General features: G+C 47.2%; 1 protein-coding gene across 1 annotated transcript; it reads right to left on the bottom strand.

Moving 5' to 3' along the window:
• Positions 1-129: 129 nt before the first annotated feature.
• Positions 130-20,912, bottom strand: LOC135830037 (peroxisomal membrane protein PEX13-like). Its single transcript, XM_065342423.1, has 13 exons — positions 20,554-20,912; positions 17,554-17,796; positions 16,348-16,418; positions 15,647-15,703; positions 14,759-14,808; positions 14,207-14,245; positions 12,639-12,753; positions 11,653-11,741; positions 11,031-11,119; positions 10,615-10,642; positions 8,955-9,051; positions 7,478-7,548; positions 130-1,150 (listed from the first exon to the last, which is right to left on the bottom strand). The coding sequence occupies exons 1-13, from the start codon at positions 20,693-20,695 to the stop codon at positions 823-825; spliced, it is 1,419 nt and encodes a 472-aa protein (XP_065198495.1). The 5' UTR covers positions 20,696-20,912; the 3' UTR covers positions 130-822.
• Positions 20,913-21,098: the final 186 nt, after the last annotated feature.

Here is a 21,098-nt window from a genome sequence, read left to right as displayed (position 1 = left end):
GAAGCAAGAGTACATACCCCCCCCCCAGAGTGTGCAACGCCTGATACAGCTCTGCATAGGGTCTTGGTCGAGCGTAGTCGGATCTTCTGATATCATGCGTACACTCCACACCAGAGAAAAAGGCCGGTCTCGAGGGCAGGGCACCGTTATTTTTGATCCAAGAGTCTCTGCGACTCCCCGGGTTGTCCTCAGGTGTGTACGGTATTATGACGCAAAGATACTATTACGCTCGACCAAGACCCTATGCAGAGCTGGATCAGGTGTTGCATACTCTGGGGGGGTTATGTACTCTTGATAGAATGTAACCTAAAGATGACAGAACAATACTAACAAAGTGAAACACTCTTGCTAAAGCACACTGACAGCAGCTTTGCAAAACAACAGGAGAAAACACAACCACAGGGTCAACAAAAACAACAAATTACTCCTCGTCAAGTGCGCTAAACAGCCAGTTCAATGTGTACCGTACCGGCACCATTAATAATTATTCTAATCAAAGTAGCAAATTACAAAATTAAAAAGCGATCAGCAAGCATGCATGATGGCTGATTAGCTTGCCTCAGTGACAAGCTCAGCAACTGGCTAGCTACAGGGAAGTTTCAACGGCAAGCAATTGTATGCGCAGCGCGCGCGGGCGCACGCGCGTGCGCGTGTGTGTATAGGCTTTAATCCTCAAAATATTTTCTGATCGTATTCTCATGTAAACTGTGTGTGTTGTATGATCAGTATAATTCAAGCGGCCATGCCACTGCATGGTCTGCATAGGTTGAGATGAAGAGATTGGATAATCTGCACGCCGTGTATTTCATGTTACGAGAATAACTATAATGGCTTATCAGCTTCGCTAGCTGATGCGGCCTTGCCTGGCTGACTAGTCACTGGAATAGCTGATCTCGCTTCTGCTGACGATGCCGCTGCTGCAGGTGCAGGGGATGGTATTGATGGTAATGATGAAACTGCAGCCGTCGAAGGGACCCCATTGGCATTGCTCACTGCTGCTGTTGCCGCAGGAGGAAATGGAATGGATGGAGCTGCAGCAGCGGCACCAGGAGAGGTACCAGCAGCAGCAGCCGCGGTAGCAGGAGCACTGTTACCGGGAGCAGATCCAGGAACGGACTGGACAAGCTTGATGTAATCCATAGGAATAAGTCTAAAGAACAAACACAAGATTGAGAAGCAGAGAAAGAGAGGGAGAGAGGAAGAGAGAGAGAGAGAGAGAGAGAGAGAGAGAGAGAGAGAGAGAGAGAGAGAGAAAGAGAGAGAGAGAGAGAGAAAGAGAGAGAGAAAGAGAGAGAGAAAGAGAGAGAGAGAGAGAGAGAGAGAGAGAGAGAGAGAGAGAGAGAGAGAGAGAGAAAGAGAGAGAGAAAGAGAGAGAGAAAGAGAGAGAGAAAGAGAGAGAGAGAGAGAGAGAGAGAGAGAGAGAGAGAGAGAAAGAGAAAGAGAGAGAGAGAGAGAGAGAAAGAGAGAGAGAGAGAGAGAGAGAGAGAGAGAGAGATTAGCGTTCGATACAAAGCCTAGGATCCTTATGGGCTTTGGAACGGGAACACAGTTGACATTACAGCCACCTGTGTACAGCAGCATGTTGGCAGGGATGACTGCAAATGGTTTCCTGATAGTCATGGATATCAAGCTTATATTATAAGTAGTATATTTGAATCTCAGGGGGTGGTTGACGTTTTTGGTGCTCCTCGGAACAGCTTTCCGGGAGCCCCCCGCAGCAGTTTTACCCTTCTACCTTTGTCCTTGCTTAAACTAAGAATGTCCCTGGACCAGAACCTTGATCTTGCCCTGATCGGGTACCAGGAACTAATCGCCATCGCTGAACGCAAGTCCCTGGACTCCCCTTCGAGCCTCGCCCGGCCAGAGCTGGTGCAGACACTGCGGAAGCACGGCGTTGGAGTGAAGCCCGTCACTGACACCGGTACGTCGTGGATTAATGACCCTAAGCTAGATAGCCTTGCTAACACTATCCAGGCCTTGGCAGGGGAGATGGCCTCCATGAGGGAGGACAGGGATAGCATAATTTTTTCCTTGAAGCTGGAAATTTCGGAGCTGAAGGGGGAAGTGCAACAGCTTCACCAGCAGCAGTACAATGGTTCATCCAAACCCGTACACTGCGACACTCCAGACATGCAATCCCGTTGTACTCGTACAGTGAGTACGAACAGCACACAGCCAGAAGAGGATGCACGCACTCTACACAGCAGTTCAACTAGCACTAGCAGGGCCACCGTACCTTACACCAACCACATGGAACGCAGGAACATACTCGTACACACTGGTAGAAATGCAACAACTGGGGGCGCACTTACAACAGCAGGCGCCGGTGGTGCACCAGTACAGCCCACATGTACTCAGGGTGCTGCTGGGAGCCCAGAAGGCGATCCCCATCAGAACAACTGGCAAGAACAGCGGCGAAGGAGCAATAAATCAGCGGCCCACAGCGATCCCATTGCCCGAGCAACAAAATCCAAAGTTGTGTCTGTCTACAGAAAAATGGCCACAGAAAACCCCAACCCCAACACACTCACTGGCACACATCTTCCCAAGCGATGTGCCTTCTTTGTCGGGAATGTTAGTCCTGGAAGTAAGGCACAGTCCATTGTAACCTGGTGTGCTGATAGGGGCGTTGATGTATACGCATGCACAATTGCCGAAACCCAATACTTTAGTACCTGCTATACACACGTTTCTGTCGCGGAAGAGTTTGAGCAAACGCTGCTTGAAAAGGAATTCTGGCCCTACACCATTGCGCACGCCGTCCGCAAATGGCGCTATGCCGACTCCGCTAGCAATTGATGGATTCTCGGTCACACCTAAACCCTCATGCTACACCCTTCCTACCACAATTGTCTGCAAGACCTGTCCCGATTATCCCACGTCGTCATAAGCCAGTAATCCTCACAACCAACTGCGGATCCATAAGTAATAAACTGGCCGAACTGCACGTTAATATCTCCCAACTGAATCCCAGTATTGACTGTCTAACGGAGACGTGGCTAGCGCCAGATCAGCCGTTCTCAGTGCCAGGCTATACTTGCTTCCGCCGCGATAGACCTGTAGACGACAATCGTCATGCAACTGACGCAACCCGAGGCTATGCCGGGGTTGCTTTACTGATACATAAGGACTCTTTCAAAGTGATCAAACCTAGACCGGATCTGTCTAGACGTCGGTGTGAAATGGTGTGGGTAGAGCTGCAAACTGGAACATGGAACCAGTCTATTCTGGCTTGCTGTATTTATCGGCCTCCCTCCGGTAGTGCAATTGAATCTTATTCACACTTTTGTAACATGTTAGAAGATGCTCTGGATTCTGCTGACCTTCCATCAACCACAGTTTTCATCACAGGAGACTTCAATACTCACAATCCTGCCTGGTGTCCCTCAGACCCCCACTCTCCACTTGGTACTGAACTAGATCTCCTTTTTCGCAGTTATGGCCTCCAGCAGTTGGTTGATTTCCCCACACACACAGCCCCTTCCGGCAAATCCTCCTGTCTTGATTTCCTTGTAACAAATAGTCCCAATCTTGTCCTGGATATCGGCACCGATGCCCCGCTAGGTGCCTCGGATCACCTGCAGCTGGTTTTTCGTCTTGATCCTCTTCTGTGCTCTGATTCAATGAAAACTGTGACTTCATCAGCTTCTCCTTCCGATGAAGTTGTGTTTTGCTTCCGGAATGTCTCTCAGGATACCTGGACATTGCTGAACCATGAACTGACGCAACGGGACTGGCGCGCGCTGTTGTCCAGTACTGACCCTGATATAGCACTACAGCAATTTCATGGGGAGGTAAACGATGTGTTTACTAAGTATCTTACAACGACTCGCATGCATGGTGAATTATCCTCCGGAGCCCGGAGACGGTCGAAGTTTCCTTCATGGGCCAGCAAGGATCTGATTAAAGGCGTCAAGCGTAAACACGACCTATACAGTGTGGTTAAAAAGTACCACACGGAAATGAACAATATAGCATTCAAAGTAGGGCTGAAACGATCGTGGATTTTCAAGTATCGATTACTCTTTAGCTTAACGATCGAGTAATCGATTATATTCGTTAGCAAATAGAGTCATAATTCTGTGCAAACATTACTGTTTCCACAAACTATGCCTTCATAATACCAACAAATCTGCATTAGTGAAAGGGTAGCTCCGAAACATGGCAGTTTTGAAGTCAATTTAACCTCAGAACATGAACCATACCCCTGGCAACTGCATACTCCCAGCGGAAACTGATTCAAACTTCACAAAACGAGGGTTTACAGTACTTTCTTGACACAAATTTAAAAAACGCAAAATAATCGTAATCGGTAATCTAAACGATTGCTCGATCGTTAGAGTTATCAAACGAGTACTCGATTATTCGGTATAATCGTTCAGCCCTAATTTATAGCTCAGCGGAATCTAGTTTGCTCTCTATCCAGGTCTGCACATCGGTCATATGTCCGTTCCGTGCAGTCATCTTTGACCGATTCAACACGTCCTTCTTTGTTTCAGTTTGTACGTAGTCCGCGTGCCAATGGAAAAAGCGCTCATATACCGGATCTTAAGCCCCCTTCCGGCCCTCTAGCCACTGACCCCGTCTCAAAGGCGGCGGCATTGAACGAGCAGTTTGCATCGGTTGCTGTTGTTGACGATCCCTCTTGGCCCTATCCTGCTCTACCGCAGCATCCGGCTGTCACAGCACCATTAACTCACGTGTACACTACCATGTCTACGGTACGTACGTACATACGAAAATCTAAGCCAAAAAAATCGCCCGGAATGGATCGCTTGTCCAATGATATCCTCAAGGCTCTATGCCCATCAATTGCATTTCCCCTCTGTCTCCTATTTAATCTTTCGTTTTCTACCGGAAAGTTTCCCTCCGCTTGGAAGCATGCCATAATCATTCCCATTTTTAAGAATAAAGGCTCCCCATCTGACCCTGTTAATTATCGCCCGATTTCACTTCTAAGTTGCATATCCAAGGTCTGTGAGCGAATTTTCTTTGAAACACTTTACACCCATGTTCAGCCTGCGCTCAGTTCCAATCAGTCTGGTTTCTGTAGACGTGACTCCGTCCTTCAACTCTGCCGCATTATGCAAGATATTTATTCATCTCGGGACAAGGGGAGTATGTTGGATTGTGTTTCTTCGATTAGGCCAAGGACTTTGACACGGTGTGGCACCGAGTTCTGCTTTCCAAGCTTTTTCATTCTTTTCGTGTAGCCGGCTTAGCTTTGAGTTGGCTGGCTGACTATCTTACAGATAGGTTCCAAATTGTAGCTGTAGATAATATGTACTCCAACCCCTACCTGTTCTTTCGGGAGTGCCACAGGGCTTGCTATTAGGTCCTCTGTTATTCATTTTATTTAACTCAATGATTTGCCTAGTGATGTACCCGATACACTGTACTTCCTTGTATGCTGATGATACTGCGCTCATGAAATTCGAAGCCTCACTTCAGCAACTTCACCTATCTCTACAGCTGGACATGGAAAAGGTCGTGTCCTGGATGCCGCGTCGCTGGCACCTATCCCCCAATCTCAACAAAACCAAGGCCCTTATCATCGGCTGTGCGTCGGCAGATAACATTGCGTTGTATTTCCCAGGAGCTCCCCAGCTTATTGAGATGGTGAGCAGTCACAAAAACCTAGGAGTAGTGATTGATTCTGCTCTTTCGTGGTCGGAACATATGAATTCTGTGCGTTGTCGTACCAGCTCTGCTCTTGGAGCCTTGCTCTCTCATTTTTCCATCTCCCAAACAGTTGCAAAATTCTATTCTACCGATGCTATATTTTGCCTTTATTTGATTACGCTGACATAGCATGGTGTGGTCTTAGTGCAGCTGCTGTTTCCAAGCTTGAAATTCACCATAGAAAAATAATTAAACGGCTATTTGGAAAATCCCTCATGCATAACAGTAAGCATATAATTGTACTCTCTCGTAGCCTCCTCTCCACTTGCTGATAAGCGCCAAGCACACCTGTGTGCACTCGTTCAGAAAATTTATCTTAAGCAAATTCCCAGGCACTTCAAGAAATATGATTGGTTCCAGCGAGAGAGGAATACAAGACACCAGGTATCATTACCTTCCCCTCGATTGTCCCTAATGATCAAATCACCGGTCTTTATGGCTTGCACATTTTGGCTCATTCTCTCTTATAATATTCGCTGTTCACAGTCTTTCTCAGCTTTTAAGGACGTATTTCAGCCAAAATAGTATTGTGCTACCTGCTGTTGACACATGGTGTCACCCACCTTCCTTTTCTTCTTTTGTTAATGTTATTTTCCGTGGTTGGATTCACCCTCCCTTTCTTGTATTGGCTATGTATTATTATGTGCCATGAAGTGGAGACGATAAATAAATAAATAAATAAATAAATAAAAAGCTAGGGGTGACAGTCCAGTAGCAAGTGTTCGGAATGTGGAGTCTTCAGCTACACACTGTGCGGAAGTCTTCTCAATAGAACCAGGAGACGATTATACTACTTGTACTATTGTAGACAGTAAGACTGGCCTGTATGGGCAAGACATTTCACAGCGTTCCAGAGGTACAAGTATGAGACACTTGACCATCAGCCCTTGGATTCACGGTGGCAGGCCAACTATCATTTTGTGCTCTGCTGTGATGCATAGAAACTGTATTTCCTTATGTTCAGGCTGCCCGTTTCAGAGCCATCAGTTGCCTGATGATCGTAGTGATACGTGAAAAACTCAGAGTTGCGACACAGCTTCCAGTCTCTCTCTTGTGTAGAAACTTTCTTAGAAAGACATGTGGAAGCCAACCTGCACTGAGAGTGAGTGCTCAAGCTGGCAGTGACAGCCATAGCACATGACGCAGCCTGTGTTCCTAGCAATGCAAAGGCTGACACAGTTGCTGAGTCCTAGTGATGTAACGAACCATGAATTTTACGAACGAATAATCTAGCGAACACCGCTCAAGCGAACAAACAATTATTCTACTATTCCACAAAAAGTGTACATAATAGCAAACACACACAGCACACAAGCGCTCAGACTCGAGTCACAGTAGAGTCTACAATGGTCTACCACACGTACTGTAAAAGCAGAAATTTTCGGTGGTGTAATATTTTCGGTATTCTCCAAAATCGGCGGTTCGGCGGAGGGAAATTTTCGGTAAACCCGCGTTCCAGGTAAGTGTACTAGTACTATACCGACATTTTTGGTGTGTTTTATTTTCGGTGAAAATTTCGGCACCGAAGTTACCGAAAATAAAACACCACCGGAAATTTCTGCTTTTACAGTAGTCTAGTCGTTGTCTGCAACACAGTACAAAGTTTATGCATTGAAGCCGAGAGATCTAGAGTCGCGCGCGCGGTATGCAGCGCATGGACTTCGCCCGCCCTCGAATATTCGAATTATCGAACCTTCTACCTGGATTTTATCCGATCGATTATCCGTTGAGGTCCAAGAGATCGAGGAAATTCGAATAATCAATTATTCGTTACATCGCTATTGCTGACACTTACCCGCGTCTGTCATTGATACCTGCTAACACCCATCCACGGATGTGAGGCTGTTGAGATCTAGGTGCAACATTCTGCATCACATTTACGTGTACACACACACACGCGTGCACAAACACATACTTCCTCCGTTAACAAAAACTTCGTGATGGATTTTTGAGGGGCTTATTTGGGCACAAACTGCTGTGAAATGAGTCGCAATGACTTTCTTGGCCTTCCCTGGCATGCCATGAAAGAGGTACGATGCAAGGCAAGCGACCTTTCACAACAAGCCAAGCGGAATCGATGGTTGCGCTGTGGAAACATAGGTGATGACAGTCATAATTGGTCATGGCGAGCGAAATTGAAATACCACTTCTCCGAGGGATATATTGCGCTGCTTGGCCTCTCTACCACTTTAGCACTAAGTAAGTTGGAGAGCGATAGAGAGCGATAAAATGGAGCATCGAGCCCACACAATGAGCGAGTGAACAAGGAGCTGCTCCGATCGCACGGCTCAATGAAAATAATTCTGAACTCAACTTCTCAAGTTCTCGTTCAACCTGCGCAAAGCCCAGATTCGAATGATGATCACCATGCATTCTTTCAGGAAGTCTGCAGTCCGATGCGAGTCTCATGGCTAAAGAAAGTCGATTGGACTCGCTAGCCGCTGCCGTTCAGTGCTGGCAGGGGTATCCATTAGAGAAAATGGAATCAGTTTGGCTGTGCCTTTACTCCTCGTTTCACGGAGTTCTAGATAGCGACGATGAAACCAGGGAGTCGTAAAATATGTTTCACGACTCCCTGGTGGAAACGAGTAATCGCCATCGCGGCGGATCACGCAGCTTGAAAGCCAACTTACTTGAACGACGGTGACATCAAGGTCAGCGGAGTGTGATCAAAGAAGCCGAGGCAAGGCTGAAACGAGCGGAACGACTCGAGAGAGATGACGACTCGCGTGCAGCAGATGACGACAGCGACGCAGGTCAAAAATGAGTCGAGCGAAAGCGACGCAAACTGAACTCTCTGCTCATTCCGCCAACAATGTCTCTTGCAAAGACGCTGTACAGAGTCATAGCCTGAGTCACCTTCGTCCAGTGATTTGCAGTCGATACAAACTGTTCTTGACCTGTTCTAAGCGTTTTCATATCCATCAAAATCCATCACGAAGTTTTTGTTAACGGAGGAAGTATGCAAACACACGCACATACCGTGTACACCTCTCAGATAGCAAGGAGTTCTGTTCACGACACTGGCATATATGGAGTAAGAAAATCAGGAAAGAGAGAGAGAGATAGAGAGAGAGATAGAGAGAGAGATAGATAGATAGATAGAGAGAGAGAGAGAGAGAGAGAGAGAGAGAGAGAGAGAGAGAGAGAGAGAGAGAGAGAGAGAGAGAGAGAGAGAGAGAGAGAGAGAGAAGAGACAAACACACACAGACAGAGAGAGACAATAGAAGGAGAGGTGAAGAAAAGCTGAAGCCGTAATTACATTTTCTTACCAATTGCTCTCCAGCCTTGGCTGATAACTCGTCCTGGTTCTCCGCTTCAAAATCAAACATGACTACGGCACGGTAGTGTTCCCCAACACCATTCACCCTGCACCACACAGCACAGCACAGCACAGCACCAGATCACACAAGACAACAAGAATTGTGAAAGTAGTAGTAGTAGTAGTAGTTTTTATTATTTTACTAGGGGAGTCCCAACAGGCTACTGCCTTTTTACTGGGAACCCTAGGTGAAGTTTAACCATATTAATGAACAGAGCAAGAGTGTGGGCCTGTCAACAGTCAGCTGGAAGAGAGTTCCACCTGCCTGCCGCCAGAAAAGAAATAGAGCGCATGCCATACCGCGTATAAACGAGTGGGAGAACTAGGGCTCTTTGTGCCTTGCCCCGGGTGCATGCCTGGTGACCAGGTGCAGTTGCCCGAAGCTGGTACAAAGACTGAAGAAGAGGACTAGCAAGATGCTGGGCCAAGCAGCGGTACACAAAAACATAGAGCTTGAGGCTACGGAAGTCAATCAACAACTACAGGACATATCATCGTCGCCGATGTTGTTCCACTTTTATCATTTCCAACAGGAAGGCAAGGCCAGGGAGATGCTATGGAGGATATGCAGTACACGTCACTTAGTACCCTTGCCACTCAAAGTTCTTTTACATGGGTTTCTGTACGTCCTTTACCCATAAATGGGTATTTCGCCACTCAGCTACCTCCCATCTAAGGCAGATTTGAAGTCATTACATATTTTCTATTAGTTCTATATTCAGCCCCCACCACCAGCAGCAAGACGTATTCAACTTTTCGCAGAGCAACAGCAGAAGAAATGCTCAGTGTCCTTGGAAGGCTACAGAAATGGTTCTCTATCCTGTACGCTCTACACAGACAGCCAGTGAATGACTGAGCAGTGTTCGTCATTGTGTCTGGCTGGGGTCGCGTCTGGTCACTTCAAGAGATGCAACTAACCGCCGGGGTTTCGCCGACTCTCGCAGCAAATTGCCGGCAAGGTAAACAGTGCATCAAGAAGTATCCTTGCGGATGTCCACGAAAGAAAACACATTGACCTTTCACTCCTGACGACTACTAACTGGAAGAAAGCCAAATGTGACTGCCTGAGCATGATTTCTGTACAGTGAAACCTGTCTAAGACGACCGCTCAAGGGTCCTTCAAAAATGTGGTCTCTGTAACCAGGTGGTCTCCTTATCCAGGGTCGTTTTTGACTGGAAATAGCATCCCTTGGTCCTGGTTTCAGTGGTCTTCTGGGACAGGTGGTCGCCTTATCTGAGTGGTCGCCTTAACAGCTTTTACTGTATTTGGTATTCTGTGCTGCTTAGACATAGCGGTGGAATCACAAGCTACAAATTTTTTCACTGCGACTACCACGAGATGACTAATCACGATGTGGGTGATCACGTGCAGCATGGACAGAGGATGTCCGTGGATGGTTTCACCCTCATTTCCTTCCTTGTACTGGATATTTTCATTATGTGCCATGAAGTGCAGACAGCAAATAAAAATAAATAAATGGACAGGGCATGAAGTGCTATGAAAGGTCTTGATAGGTTGATCACATACTGTGGACAATGCTTAAGGAAATCTTGGCTGTGCCGCTAAAAAGCATGCCGTGTAAACGGAGAGCACACAGTCAGTGACTCACCAGTCATTAGGCTGGTCGGATGCTGAGTCTGCAAACACACAGAGGAGATGACACACACACACACACACACACACACACATTCACACACACGCACACACACACACACACACGCACGCAAGCAAGCAAGCAAGCACGGAAACCGATACTCAAACAGTAGCCGTGCAGACATAAATGCACACTTTTCAATATCATGCAAACACACATACACAGAACACCCTGTAGAAGCGATCGGTTTTACACTACACTTTGTACACGATAGCAAACACTAATCTAGAACAGAGTAAGAAAGCATGATAGGATTGCGATGATTCATAATGCAGCAGTAGCAGCAGCAGCAGCAGCAGCAATAGCACACAGCAGCAACAGCAACAGCATAAACGAGTCAGAAATGACTACTGAAAGGTTGAGTCACTCACCATCGGTACTGCCCTTCAGCAGTGTCCAGATCAACCACGGAGCCCCAAGTGCTACTCCAAAGAAGACCAAGATTGGCCATGAACCAGGCCTGTAGGGGCATACGCATCAACAATGGAATTTTAATTTTTTTATCCACTGGGTTGACGGAAATATGCAAACGGGAAAAGGGAAAAGTCTACAGAAGAAAATTGACTGTCACCACCAGGAATCGAACCAGGGACCTTTGAAGCCAGCGGTGCTCTAACCACTGAGCTATGGTGTAGCCGTCATCCCAGTAGAGACCATTGAACATTTTCTTCACACTTCGTAACTCACACTTCCTTAATTGTTTACAATGAACACAAACCTGGCTTCAGACAAAAGTTAATAACAAGAAAGATAACAGAATTGAAGGGAGGACAAAGATACGACTAGAACACAGAAGTTGAGGGTTGACAGAACAAACAACTATTGAGTCGGGGCTGACGAGATTGCAAAGCCCGAGCATATACAGTTAAAAAGTCTGGAAAATGGTACTAGTAGTCGATACATGCCGAACATCACATGGTCTATCTCCATGCTGTGAATGTACTGCACGCCCCCCCCCCCCCCCCCCCACACACGCATGTATGTATGACACACCTCGGTGAGCGATCACCAGAAACAGCAGCAGCAGCAGCCCGTGCAGCAGACTCTACGGTGGCACCACCAACCTCTTGCCACACTGTGTCCTGCAGCAACCACACAATAGAGGATATGCAAGGACATTAAATCTGCCTTATATCCGAGCCAGCTGAGTGGCAAGGTGCCCATATATGGGTAAAGTGCGTACAGAAACCCCATAATATATAGAATTTTTTGAGTGGCAAACGTATTATGTGCCGCGTATAGCATATCCTCACAGTGGGAACACCATAGAATAAACATTGACACACAATGTGACATTACCAATGACCCTAAAAGGCAACCTCCACACAGCATGCAAGTGGCAACTAGCAATACCTAACAGAGAAGTGTTCTACTGATGCCGACAAATCAGAATGGTCTAGAAGAACACCCCGGCCCGGATAGCTGCCTCACCCTCTGCCTCTGGGGCTGATCAGAGTTTATACAGGCATGTTTAAAAGGAGCTGCGTTCAGCATAACTGGAGCACAACCTGAGCACAACCTGAGAACAACTTGAGCACAACCTGAGCACAACCTGTATGGATTCTCCACAGGCCTTAGCCTAAATCGAGGGAGTCTCCGTCCCCCTACCTGAGCACAACCTCTGAGCACAACCTCTGAGCACAACCTCTGAGCACAACCTCTGAGCACAACCTCTGAGCACAACCTCTGAGCACAACCTCTGAGTACAACTTGAGCGCAACTTGAGCACAACTTGAGCACAATTTGAGCACAACTTGCATTTGCACACTTGTTTAGTCTTGGGTTTATGTACAGTGCTGCTCGATGAAATCCGATATCGCGTGAATCAAGTTTGCGCCATGCACCAGTTCTAACTGTTCACATCAAAGCGTCCGCAGGTCTAGGGTTGCACAGCGCACGGCCGTGGCATTCACTCGCTTGATGGGATTTCATCGACCAGCACCGTACTCCTGTTAACAGCGATAGTATACTGCGCTCACGTTCATATTCGGCTGGCGCAGTCTCAGCCACACCAGGATTCTCCTGAGAATGCCCAGCAGCCGCCTGGCCAGATTCGTCACAAAATTCGACGACAAACTATCGACAAGTTGATTCCTGTCAGCACAACAGTATATGAGATATCAGACAAAACACCAACATGGGGTTTATAAAATTAATTCACGATTTGCGTGATACAGTACTGCCGTGTGCCAAAGAACGGCCAGGCTAGAATTTCACCAATTTTTAAGAACGGTGTAGGCTGGAATTTTTGCAGATAAGAACGGAAACCATAATGTACCCTATAATGTACACTCAGATGTATAACTCTGCATAAATGTACATGTAAGACTGTACCATTGAATAAGAACGAAACTGCTGTGTTCGCTAAAAAATAAGAACGGGCTAGGCTAGAACCCTGACCCCCGAGTTCTTCGGTGCCCGACAGTACTGTCGTCAGCTAGACTGAGTTTCCCCGGGTCTATAGAGGAGCGCCACCACCCTCCAGGATCAAGGCACAGACGCAGCACATAAATCAGTGGGAGGTGAGTAGATCAGATCCACCGCCAAAGTGGTCAAAGGCAGACAATCCCATTCCACGCTGCATCCATTCATATCAGAAATTGGCGAAAAACTCGGCAACAAAAATCCACATGAGCAGACCCAGTGAACATGCATATCGTACTGTTTGTGAAAAAGCCAGTTTTGAACACACACCTGATTTTCAAGATTCGTGCTAAAATACTGTAAGTCAACCAAATTATTCGGCGCATATTTATTTTCGGCTATTTTCGGCCTGATCACATTTGGCCGAAAATTTGTTGCAGCCGAAAATTTTGTTTAGCAAAGTCCTGTGTGACAGTGTATACAGGCAGCAGCAGTACAGGCCGAAAATTTGTTGCAGCCGAAATGTGTGTTTAGCCCCGGGAGGCCGAAATTTGGGTGGGCTGAAATTTTGTTGCAGCCGAAATGCGTGTTTAGCCCCGGGAGGTCAAAATTTGAATGGGCTGAAATTTTGTTGCAGCCGAAATGTGTGTTTACACTGTTTAGCCCCGGGAGGCCGAAATTTGAATGGGCTGAAATTTGTAGACTTACAGTAGCTGGTTGCAATGGAAGATTAGCCCTAGTGCCAGCTTGCACTGGAATAAGCTTGATGCTTTTACTGAAGTATATGCAACTTTACAGCATGGTGTGTGCGTGCGTGTGTGTGTGGGGGGGGGGGGGGGGGTAACAGGTTGGGGGCCTTTGACACCAAATCCCAGAGCATACAACGCAGGTAGACTCCAGCCCTCAACATCAAGTCATTCTCAGCCTTGCTGATCAGACCTATGAATGTCAAAACAGGAAGCTGACTAGAGATTGAGTAATCACCAATAGCCGAATTCAATTTCTCGCAATGACAAAGCAATACCAATCAGCACTGCAACTACACATACGTTGGGTGTGCTGAGAAGCATCCATAAGCAATGCGGATGCATATATTATGTTGGGTCATTTGGGTGTGCTAAAGACAGCATCGTGTGTAAACAGATAAATCCCGGAAACATGAAGCAGTGCAACAGGAGCCTACCTCAGTTGACTGAAGTGTACTGCCACGCCTAAAACTGCCCTGTAGTACCAACACACACAAAGAAATAAGGTCATTCACACGTGCACACACAATAGATAGTTGAGTTACAATTAAAAGGGAGACAAAGAGAGAGAGAGAGAGAGAGAGAGAGAGAGAGAGAGAGAGAGAGAGAGAGAGAGAGAGAGAGAGAGAGTGAGAGAGAGAGAGAGTGAGTGAGTGAGAGTGGGAGAGAGAGTGAGAGTGTGTGTGTGCGCGTGCGTTCGTGTGTGTGTGAGAGAGAGAGAGAGAGAGAGAGAGATAGATAGAGAGAGAGAGAGAGAGAGAGAGAGAGAGAGAGAGAGAGAGAGAGAGAGAGAGAGAGAGAGAGAAAGAGAGATAGAGAGAGAGATAGATAAATAGATAGAGATAGATAGATAGATAGAGAGCGAGAGAGAGAGCGAGAGAGAAAGAGAAAGAGAGAGAGAGAGAGAGAGAGAGAGAGAGAGAGAGAGAGAGAGAGAGAGAGAGAGAGAGAGAGAGAGCCAAAGGGAGTACAGGGCCCATGGTTCTTACCGAAATGAGTTGTACACTGCATAGAATGTAGAGTCGAGCATCAGAGCCACCTACAGCCACAGCAACAGTAAGTCCAATCATTACATGCCAAAGAGAAGCACACACATACACACATGTACACAAGTATACACACATACATACATGTACACAAGTATACACACACACACACACACACACACACACACACACACACACACACATACACACACACACACACACACACACACACACACATACACACACACACACACACACACACACACACACACACACACACACACATACACACATACACACACACACCTCAGACCTCAGACATGCCCATCGCGGAAGCGATGATAGCGAACAGCTATGTTAGACATAGCAACTTGTGCTGGGATTACACCATCCAACAGCTTGCAAGGCTGATGAATTGACCGCCACTATTTTTAGCCTGGTATCCACCACACAGCTGTTTGAAGTGACTTTTTCTGGCCAGTGAATCCCTATTTTTCATTTTTCCATTTTTTTCTTCACACACACACCACACCACATACTCCGGCATACACTGGTTGTTGGTAACCACCCAGGAGAATGAAAGAAAAGTCAGGAAGAGTCCGAGAAAGAGAAGAAAAACGTGTGCGACCATAATCGTCGGGAATTGAACCCGCAACCTCTCGATTGGAAATCGACTGCACATACCACTGCACCATATGGGACACACACACACACACACACACACACACACACACACACACACACACACACACACACACACACACACACACACACACACACACACACACACACACACACACACACACACACACACACACACACACACACACAAGGGAAATCATGGATGGAGGTTGGAGTAGGTTGTTGTTCCTTCTCATATTATAGACTTACAGCTGAGAAAGCCTGCACTACGGCCGCCAATGATTGGAAAGCTGTTTGTGTACTCTCCTGGTAGCAGCAACAGCAGCAGCAGCAGCAGCAGCAGCAGCAGCAGCAGCAGCAGCAAAACACAGAAAAGAAACACAGGAATGGGAGACAACATAAATTACAGTATGAAGGCTTTAAACTTTAAACTTTAGCATCACGGATATTGCAATCGAGTTTGAGTACACTTTTCGGTTCACAAACTGGAATGCAAATATTCAGCCTCGGCGATGAGTTCCAGCCTCCCAGATCGCCGAACGTCAACCCGATCGAGAATTAGTGGGCGATTATAAAACATCAGCTTGCACCTGGCAACTGTCAGGCCTGGTAGAAGCTAGGGGCCACACTCTCGCAGCTGTGAAAGGCTTTCAACCCACAGGGCATTGTAATTTTCCATGGAGTGCATGTACAGTCATGAACAACATGCATGCTTGCGGTGTTTGAGGTGGAAGGCGGACACAAGATACTGAGATCCATGTAGTCTTGGAACTACGCCATCATTCCCTGTATTGCTCTGTTGAGACGGGAACGAAAAAACGTTCGGCAATTCTAAACTGTTCGGATCGTCCTGTTGCTTGGTTCTGCTGCGTCGCGGCATGCGTGAGTTGACATTGATAAATCCTGGAAAAAAGAACAAATTCTGCATACACATGTGTGTGACAACTAACCTGTGCTCTCTGCACAAACTGGCTCCCGCCTAGCTGTCCCTGCTGTTGATGCATCGGGTTATTCGAATAGCCTGAAGCAGATCGACATTCATGGTTGCCCACGAACACACACACAAGGAAACGTGCACACCGCACACGTACACACAAGCGCAAGCGGTTATGCACACAGATACATACCCATACATGAATGCACTTGCTCGCGCGCGCGTGCGCACACACACACACATATACAAAGGCAAGCCATGAAACTGGACCAGGTGCTAGCTCCTCCACTCCCTCCACCTGGATACGAACTAAGCAAATATACCCCCCGGGTGCATCATGAACATGACTTGAATTGATTCAAGGAAAGGCCCATGTTTACAAGTTTGGCTATCGAATGCGGGTGTGTGTGTGTGTGTGTGTGTGTGTGTGTGTGTGTGTGTGTGTGTGTGTGTGTGTGTGTGTGTGAAGAAAGTGCAGAATGAACACAAGCATGATTGCCGACCACATAATCTCAGTATGGCGGGTGTGGTGCCCCAGGTAGATTGCATATGCCATGAGCCAGCACAATCCTAATACTAGCACAGTAAAACTTGTCAGCAAAGACCACCGTGACTAGCGACCAGCCTGCTACTACAGACCACTTTGCCAGGCACAGACGGTCTCACATTCATATGCATGTATGGTTGTACGGTGCAAACCTCTAACTAAGGACCACCTGCCACTAAAGACCGCTTTCTCTGGCCCCAAGGGGTAGTCGTTAGTTACTGTTTTCTCTGTATGGTTGTACGGTGCAAACCTCTAACTAAGGACCACCTGCCACTAAAGACCGCTTTCTCGGGCTCCAAGGGGTGGTCGTTAGTCACAGGTTTTTCTGTATGGTTGTACGGTGCAAACCTCTAACTAAGGACCACCTGCCACTAAAGACCGCTTTCTCGGGCCCCAAGGGGTAGTCGTTAGTTACTGTTTTCTCTGTATGGTTGTACGGTGCAAACCTCTAACTAAGGACCACCTGCCACTAAAGACCACTTTCTCTGGCCCCAAGGGGTGGTCGTTAGTCACAGGTTTCACTGTAGACTCACAAAGACAACGCCAATGCTGCTCACAGTAACTTAACAACAGACACAACAGTCCCAGCACTGGCAGCACTGGTAACACTGGCAGCACTGGCAGCACTGGCAGCACTGGTAACATTAGCATCATATTAAAGCATTCATCACTCACCTCCGAATGGCGAGCCGTAGCCCGACAGACCACCATAGCTGCCGTACCCGCCCATGCTGCCGTAACCGCCCATTCCACCACCGAGACCACCACCGAGGCCTCCGTAAGAACCCATTCCGCCATAGCCGCCCATTCCGCCATAGCCACCACCCAAGCCGCCGTAACCGCCACCAGCCAGTCCTCCGCCCAGGCCACCCATGGCGCCCGTACCGTACGCACCGTTGCGAGGGCCATTCGCCATGCCTAGGTGGAGAGGATTTCAGGAAGTTAAGAACAACGACACAACAGTGCGTCGAGTGGTTGACAGGCATAAACGTGAACGGCAGACACAATTACGCCATACAAGCACACACGCGCGCGCACACACACACACACACACAGGACACCACAGTGGTAAATAATAGTTTGGCTTCCCTCGTTGAATGGACTCGGAGCCGCAGCATCCCAAGTCGCAAACAGTGATGCATGATGGAACGAAAAAAAGGTTTGTCAGGAGTGACTACTTGCTGTTGTGTGGAGTGTTGCTGGTGAACTGTTCGTGTTAGTGTGAACAATTGTCGTTTAATCTCTTCTGGTCGAAAGGCTACAGTACTGTGCTGGCAGTGGTAGAGGCCCGGGTACCGGCTTAGCGTGCACGAGCGGTAACAGTGACTGGAATATTGACTTGAAGTTGAACTTGCTGCTGTTTACCTAAGTAGGTATATACATTATTATGTTGTGTTTTTTTGCATGTTTTTTCTTTCCTTTTTCTTTCTAGAACTTTGAGTTGAAGTTTTTGGAACACTTGGGAAAAAATATTCATTGTGTTTATTTTGCCCGTAAAAGAGGCTGACAGTACTGCCGGTCGCCGAAGAACGGGGGGGGGGGTCAGCCTCCTAGCCTAGACCGTTCTTATCATCATGTATTACAGACTATTCACAGTGTATGCACAGTTGAGTCACCATGTGTACATTGGTATGCTGTGCTTGATGAAATTCTAGCCTGGCCATTCTTCGGCGCCGCACAGTACTGTAGTATTACAAGTACAGTCGTCCCTCTTTAATCCAGCACTTTATAAACCAGCACCCTCGATAAACCAGCACAATTTTCAGTAGCCAAAATGTCCTCTTCATGCACATTGCAGCAGTAAATCCGATTTGTTAATCCAGCACCCTCCCTAATCCAGCAGATTTCCGTGGCACAAATGGTGGCGGATTATAGAGGGACCACTGTACCGTAAAATCCCGTCAGAGCGCCCCGTCTCTCCCATGCGCCCCTCCCTGACTTCTTGTCATGGAAGTGAGAATCCTCGTATGACTCTGTGAAGTGTCATGCCGTACCGCACTGCATACGCGTGCTCGACCCGGTTGGAAATGCACGCAACAGTTCACACCCTCTTGACCAGGAATCGCACAAACCCTGGCTTTTGATGGGTCTGCACAACTCCTGCTCTTGACCTTTGGTTGGTGTACGAGACGCACGTACAGTTTTCGCAGTAATATATATATATATAGGGTGAGTACTTTTTTTATGTACAGTACCGAATGCGGCAACTAGGACTCGCCCATCCGCCCCTCTCCACCTGGACCTACTCAAAGGGTCCCGGAGGTAGGGGCGCTCTGGCGGGATTTTACGGTACGATGAATGGATACACCAAATGAAGATGGAATTTGCTGGTCATTAGATCAACAGCATTGGGATAGCGGTTTGGACCAGTCACTCTAAGCTCCGCTGATGAGACCTAACAATGTCGAAGCGGCTACATTTTTGTAGCTGTCCGGCAATTGAGGTTTAAATGTATGTAAAGACATGGTCTGGTTCTGTGTCGTTATGGAAACAAACTGTTACGGTGATTGTGTCGGCAAACCTACAGACTGGTTGGATGAACAATGATTCATGGTGACCTGTCACAGCTCAGGCTGTGATCCAATACATACAGTGGAACTCACGTAGTGCGTACTCTGAGAAGACTCTCGCTTACCGTATTTCCCCGAATGTAAGTTAGTCGCACCTTTCTACACTAAAATTCAAGGGTAAAAAGGAGGTGCGACTTACAACCGAGCATGACTTACTACTGAAGTGAATATATCGAAACTAAATGGCTCAAACCTGAAAATGGGGGTGCGACTTATATTATAATCGAGTGCGCTTTATAATCAGGGAAATACGGTAGTACAGACATCAGTCATTGTTCGGAGAGCACGGGCGTATCGATTTGATCCCATACTGAAGTATGTTAGGACAATGAGTACCTCGAATACTAAGGCTGTGTTTACATGAGAAATTTCAACCCGGGTCGAGTTCAGCCCGGGTTGAAAGTTTGTACGATAGACAAAAGAGGTGAGCGTTTACATGAAGACAGTTGACCCGGGTCAAATACTGATATGCCGCCAAAAGTCCACTTCTACAGTCCTGTATGGTCACGTGAATCCGTTCGCGCGAAATTTGCATCTATGCAGTTCAAACCTGGCGCGAGATACGCACAGAAGTACGTTTGTACGATTTTCTTGACCCGGGTTGGTTTCAACCCTCCCCTTGGGGGGGGGGGGGGGGGAGGGTTGAAATCAACCCGGGGCGAAATTTCAACCCGGGTCAAGCGCAATGCGTCATGTAAACGCGCCATTCATTTTGTGCACATGGCGGGTTGAAATCTGACCCGGGTCGAACTCAACCCGGGTTGAAACGCTTCATGTAAACACAGCCTAAGTAGTTAAGTACACTTTGCTGCTGCCCATGACTCCATGAGGGGGTGGGGGTACGTGCGATCAGAGTTCTAGCCTCTAGGTTTCAGAAATTTCGATATGGAATAGGCTTGATCTAGGCGGTGGCACAAGCACAGGCACATACATACGCATAGCCCACGTGATCTTGGCAGATCGCTCTATCTACATGTACACTGCACAGTGTAATACAAGCCCGTACATCTACCCGTCCACACTAGGTGCGTGAAGTTCAAAAAAACAAAGACACGCTTTTTGTATTTGGACAAACTGTGAATAATACTCGCCATTTATCACACACCTGGTCTGTGAGGACGAGAGGGTGCTTGAGAACGACTGGGTAGTCCATTTCCAACTGCTCCAACGGCTCCAGTACTACTACTAGTTTGCGGCAACGCCGTACCGCCAGCATTGACCTCCCAGGGTTTGGGTGGAGAAGCCATTTGAACAAGAAATGAAATAAGTTCAAACAGCTCAAATATCTGATGATGGCAACACTTTATTCTTACTCTGAACTACCTCAGGACTTTTTCTCTGTATGGCCGTTGTGGCACACTGATAGGTGAGCAATATAATCATGTTCCTGCCTCGCACCTTCCCAAACCATTACAAGTTTCGAACTTCTGGTATAATTGTCTTTCTATGAATATTGACCATCATCAATCATTCTCCCTACTGCTAGCTGTGGTAGTGCGTCATCGAAATCAAAATCAGTACGTCATGCCAACCATAAAAACGTGGGTTTCAAAAAGACAAAAAAGAAACTTGAATCTCGTTCAAAAGCTACGTCCTTGCAAATGGAAGCAAGCAAAGATATTCACCCAGACTAGAGGACAGACTCAAACT

The sequence above is a fragment of the Sycon ciliatum genome, chromosome 13, assembly GCF_964019385.1.
Source record: "Sycon ciliatum chromosome 13, ocSycCili1.1, whole genome shotgun sequence".
In the NCBI taxonomy this organism is placed as follows: domain Eukaryota; kingdom Metazoa; phylum Porifera; class Calcarea; order Leucosolenida; family Sycettidae; genus Sycon; species Sycon ciliatum.
Note: the sequence above shows the minus strand (reverse complement) of the source record. Positions and strands in the feature narration are given on the sequence as shown.

Excerpts from the sequence above, each read along its gene's own strand:
- LOC135830037 (XM_065342423.1), bottom strand. The coding sequence starts at position 20,695 with ATGGCTTCTCCACCCAAACCCTGGGAGGTCAATGCTGGCGGTACGGCG. Across the intron at positions 16,419-17,553 it reads CTACGGCTCGCCATTCGGAG|GCTATTCGAATAACCCGATG; the intron begins GTGAGTGATGAA and ends GATCTGCTTCAG. Across the intron at positions 11,120-11,652 it reads TCTGGTGATCGCTCACCGAG|GCCTGGTTCATGGCCAATCT; the intron begins GTGTGTCATACA and ends ATGCCCCTACAG.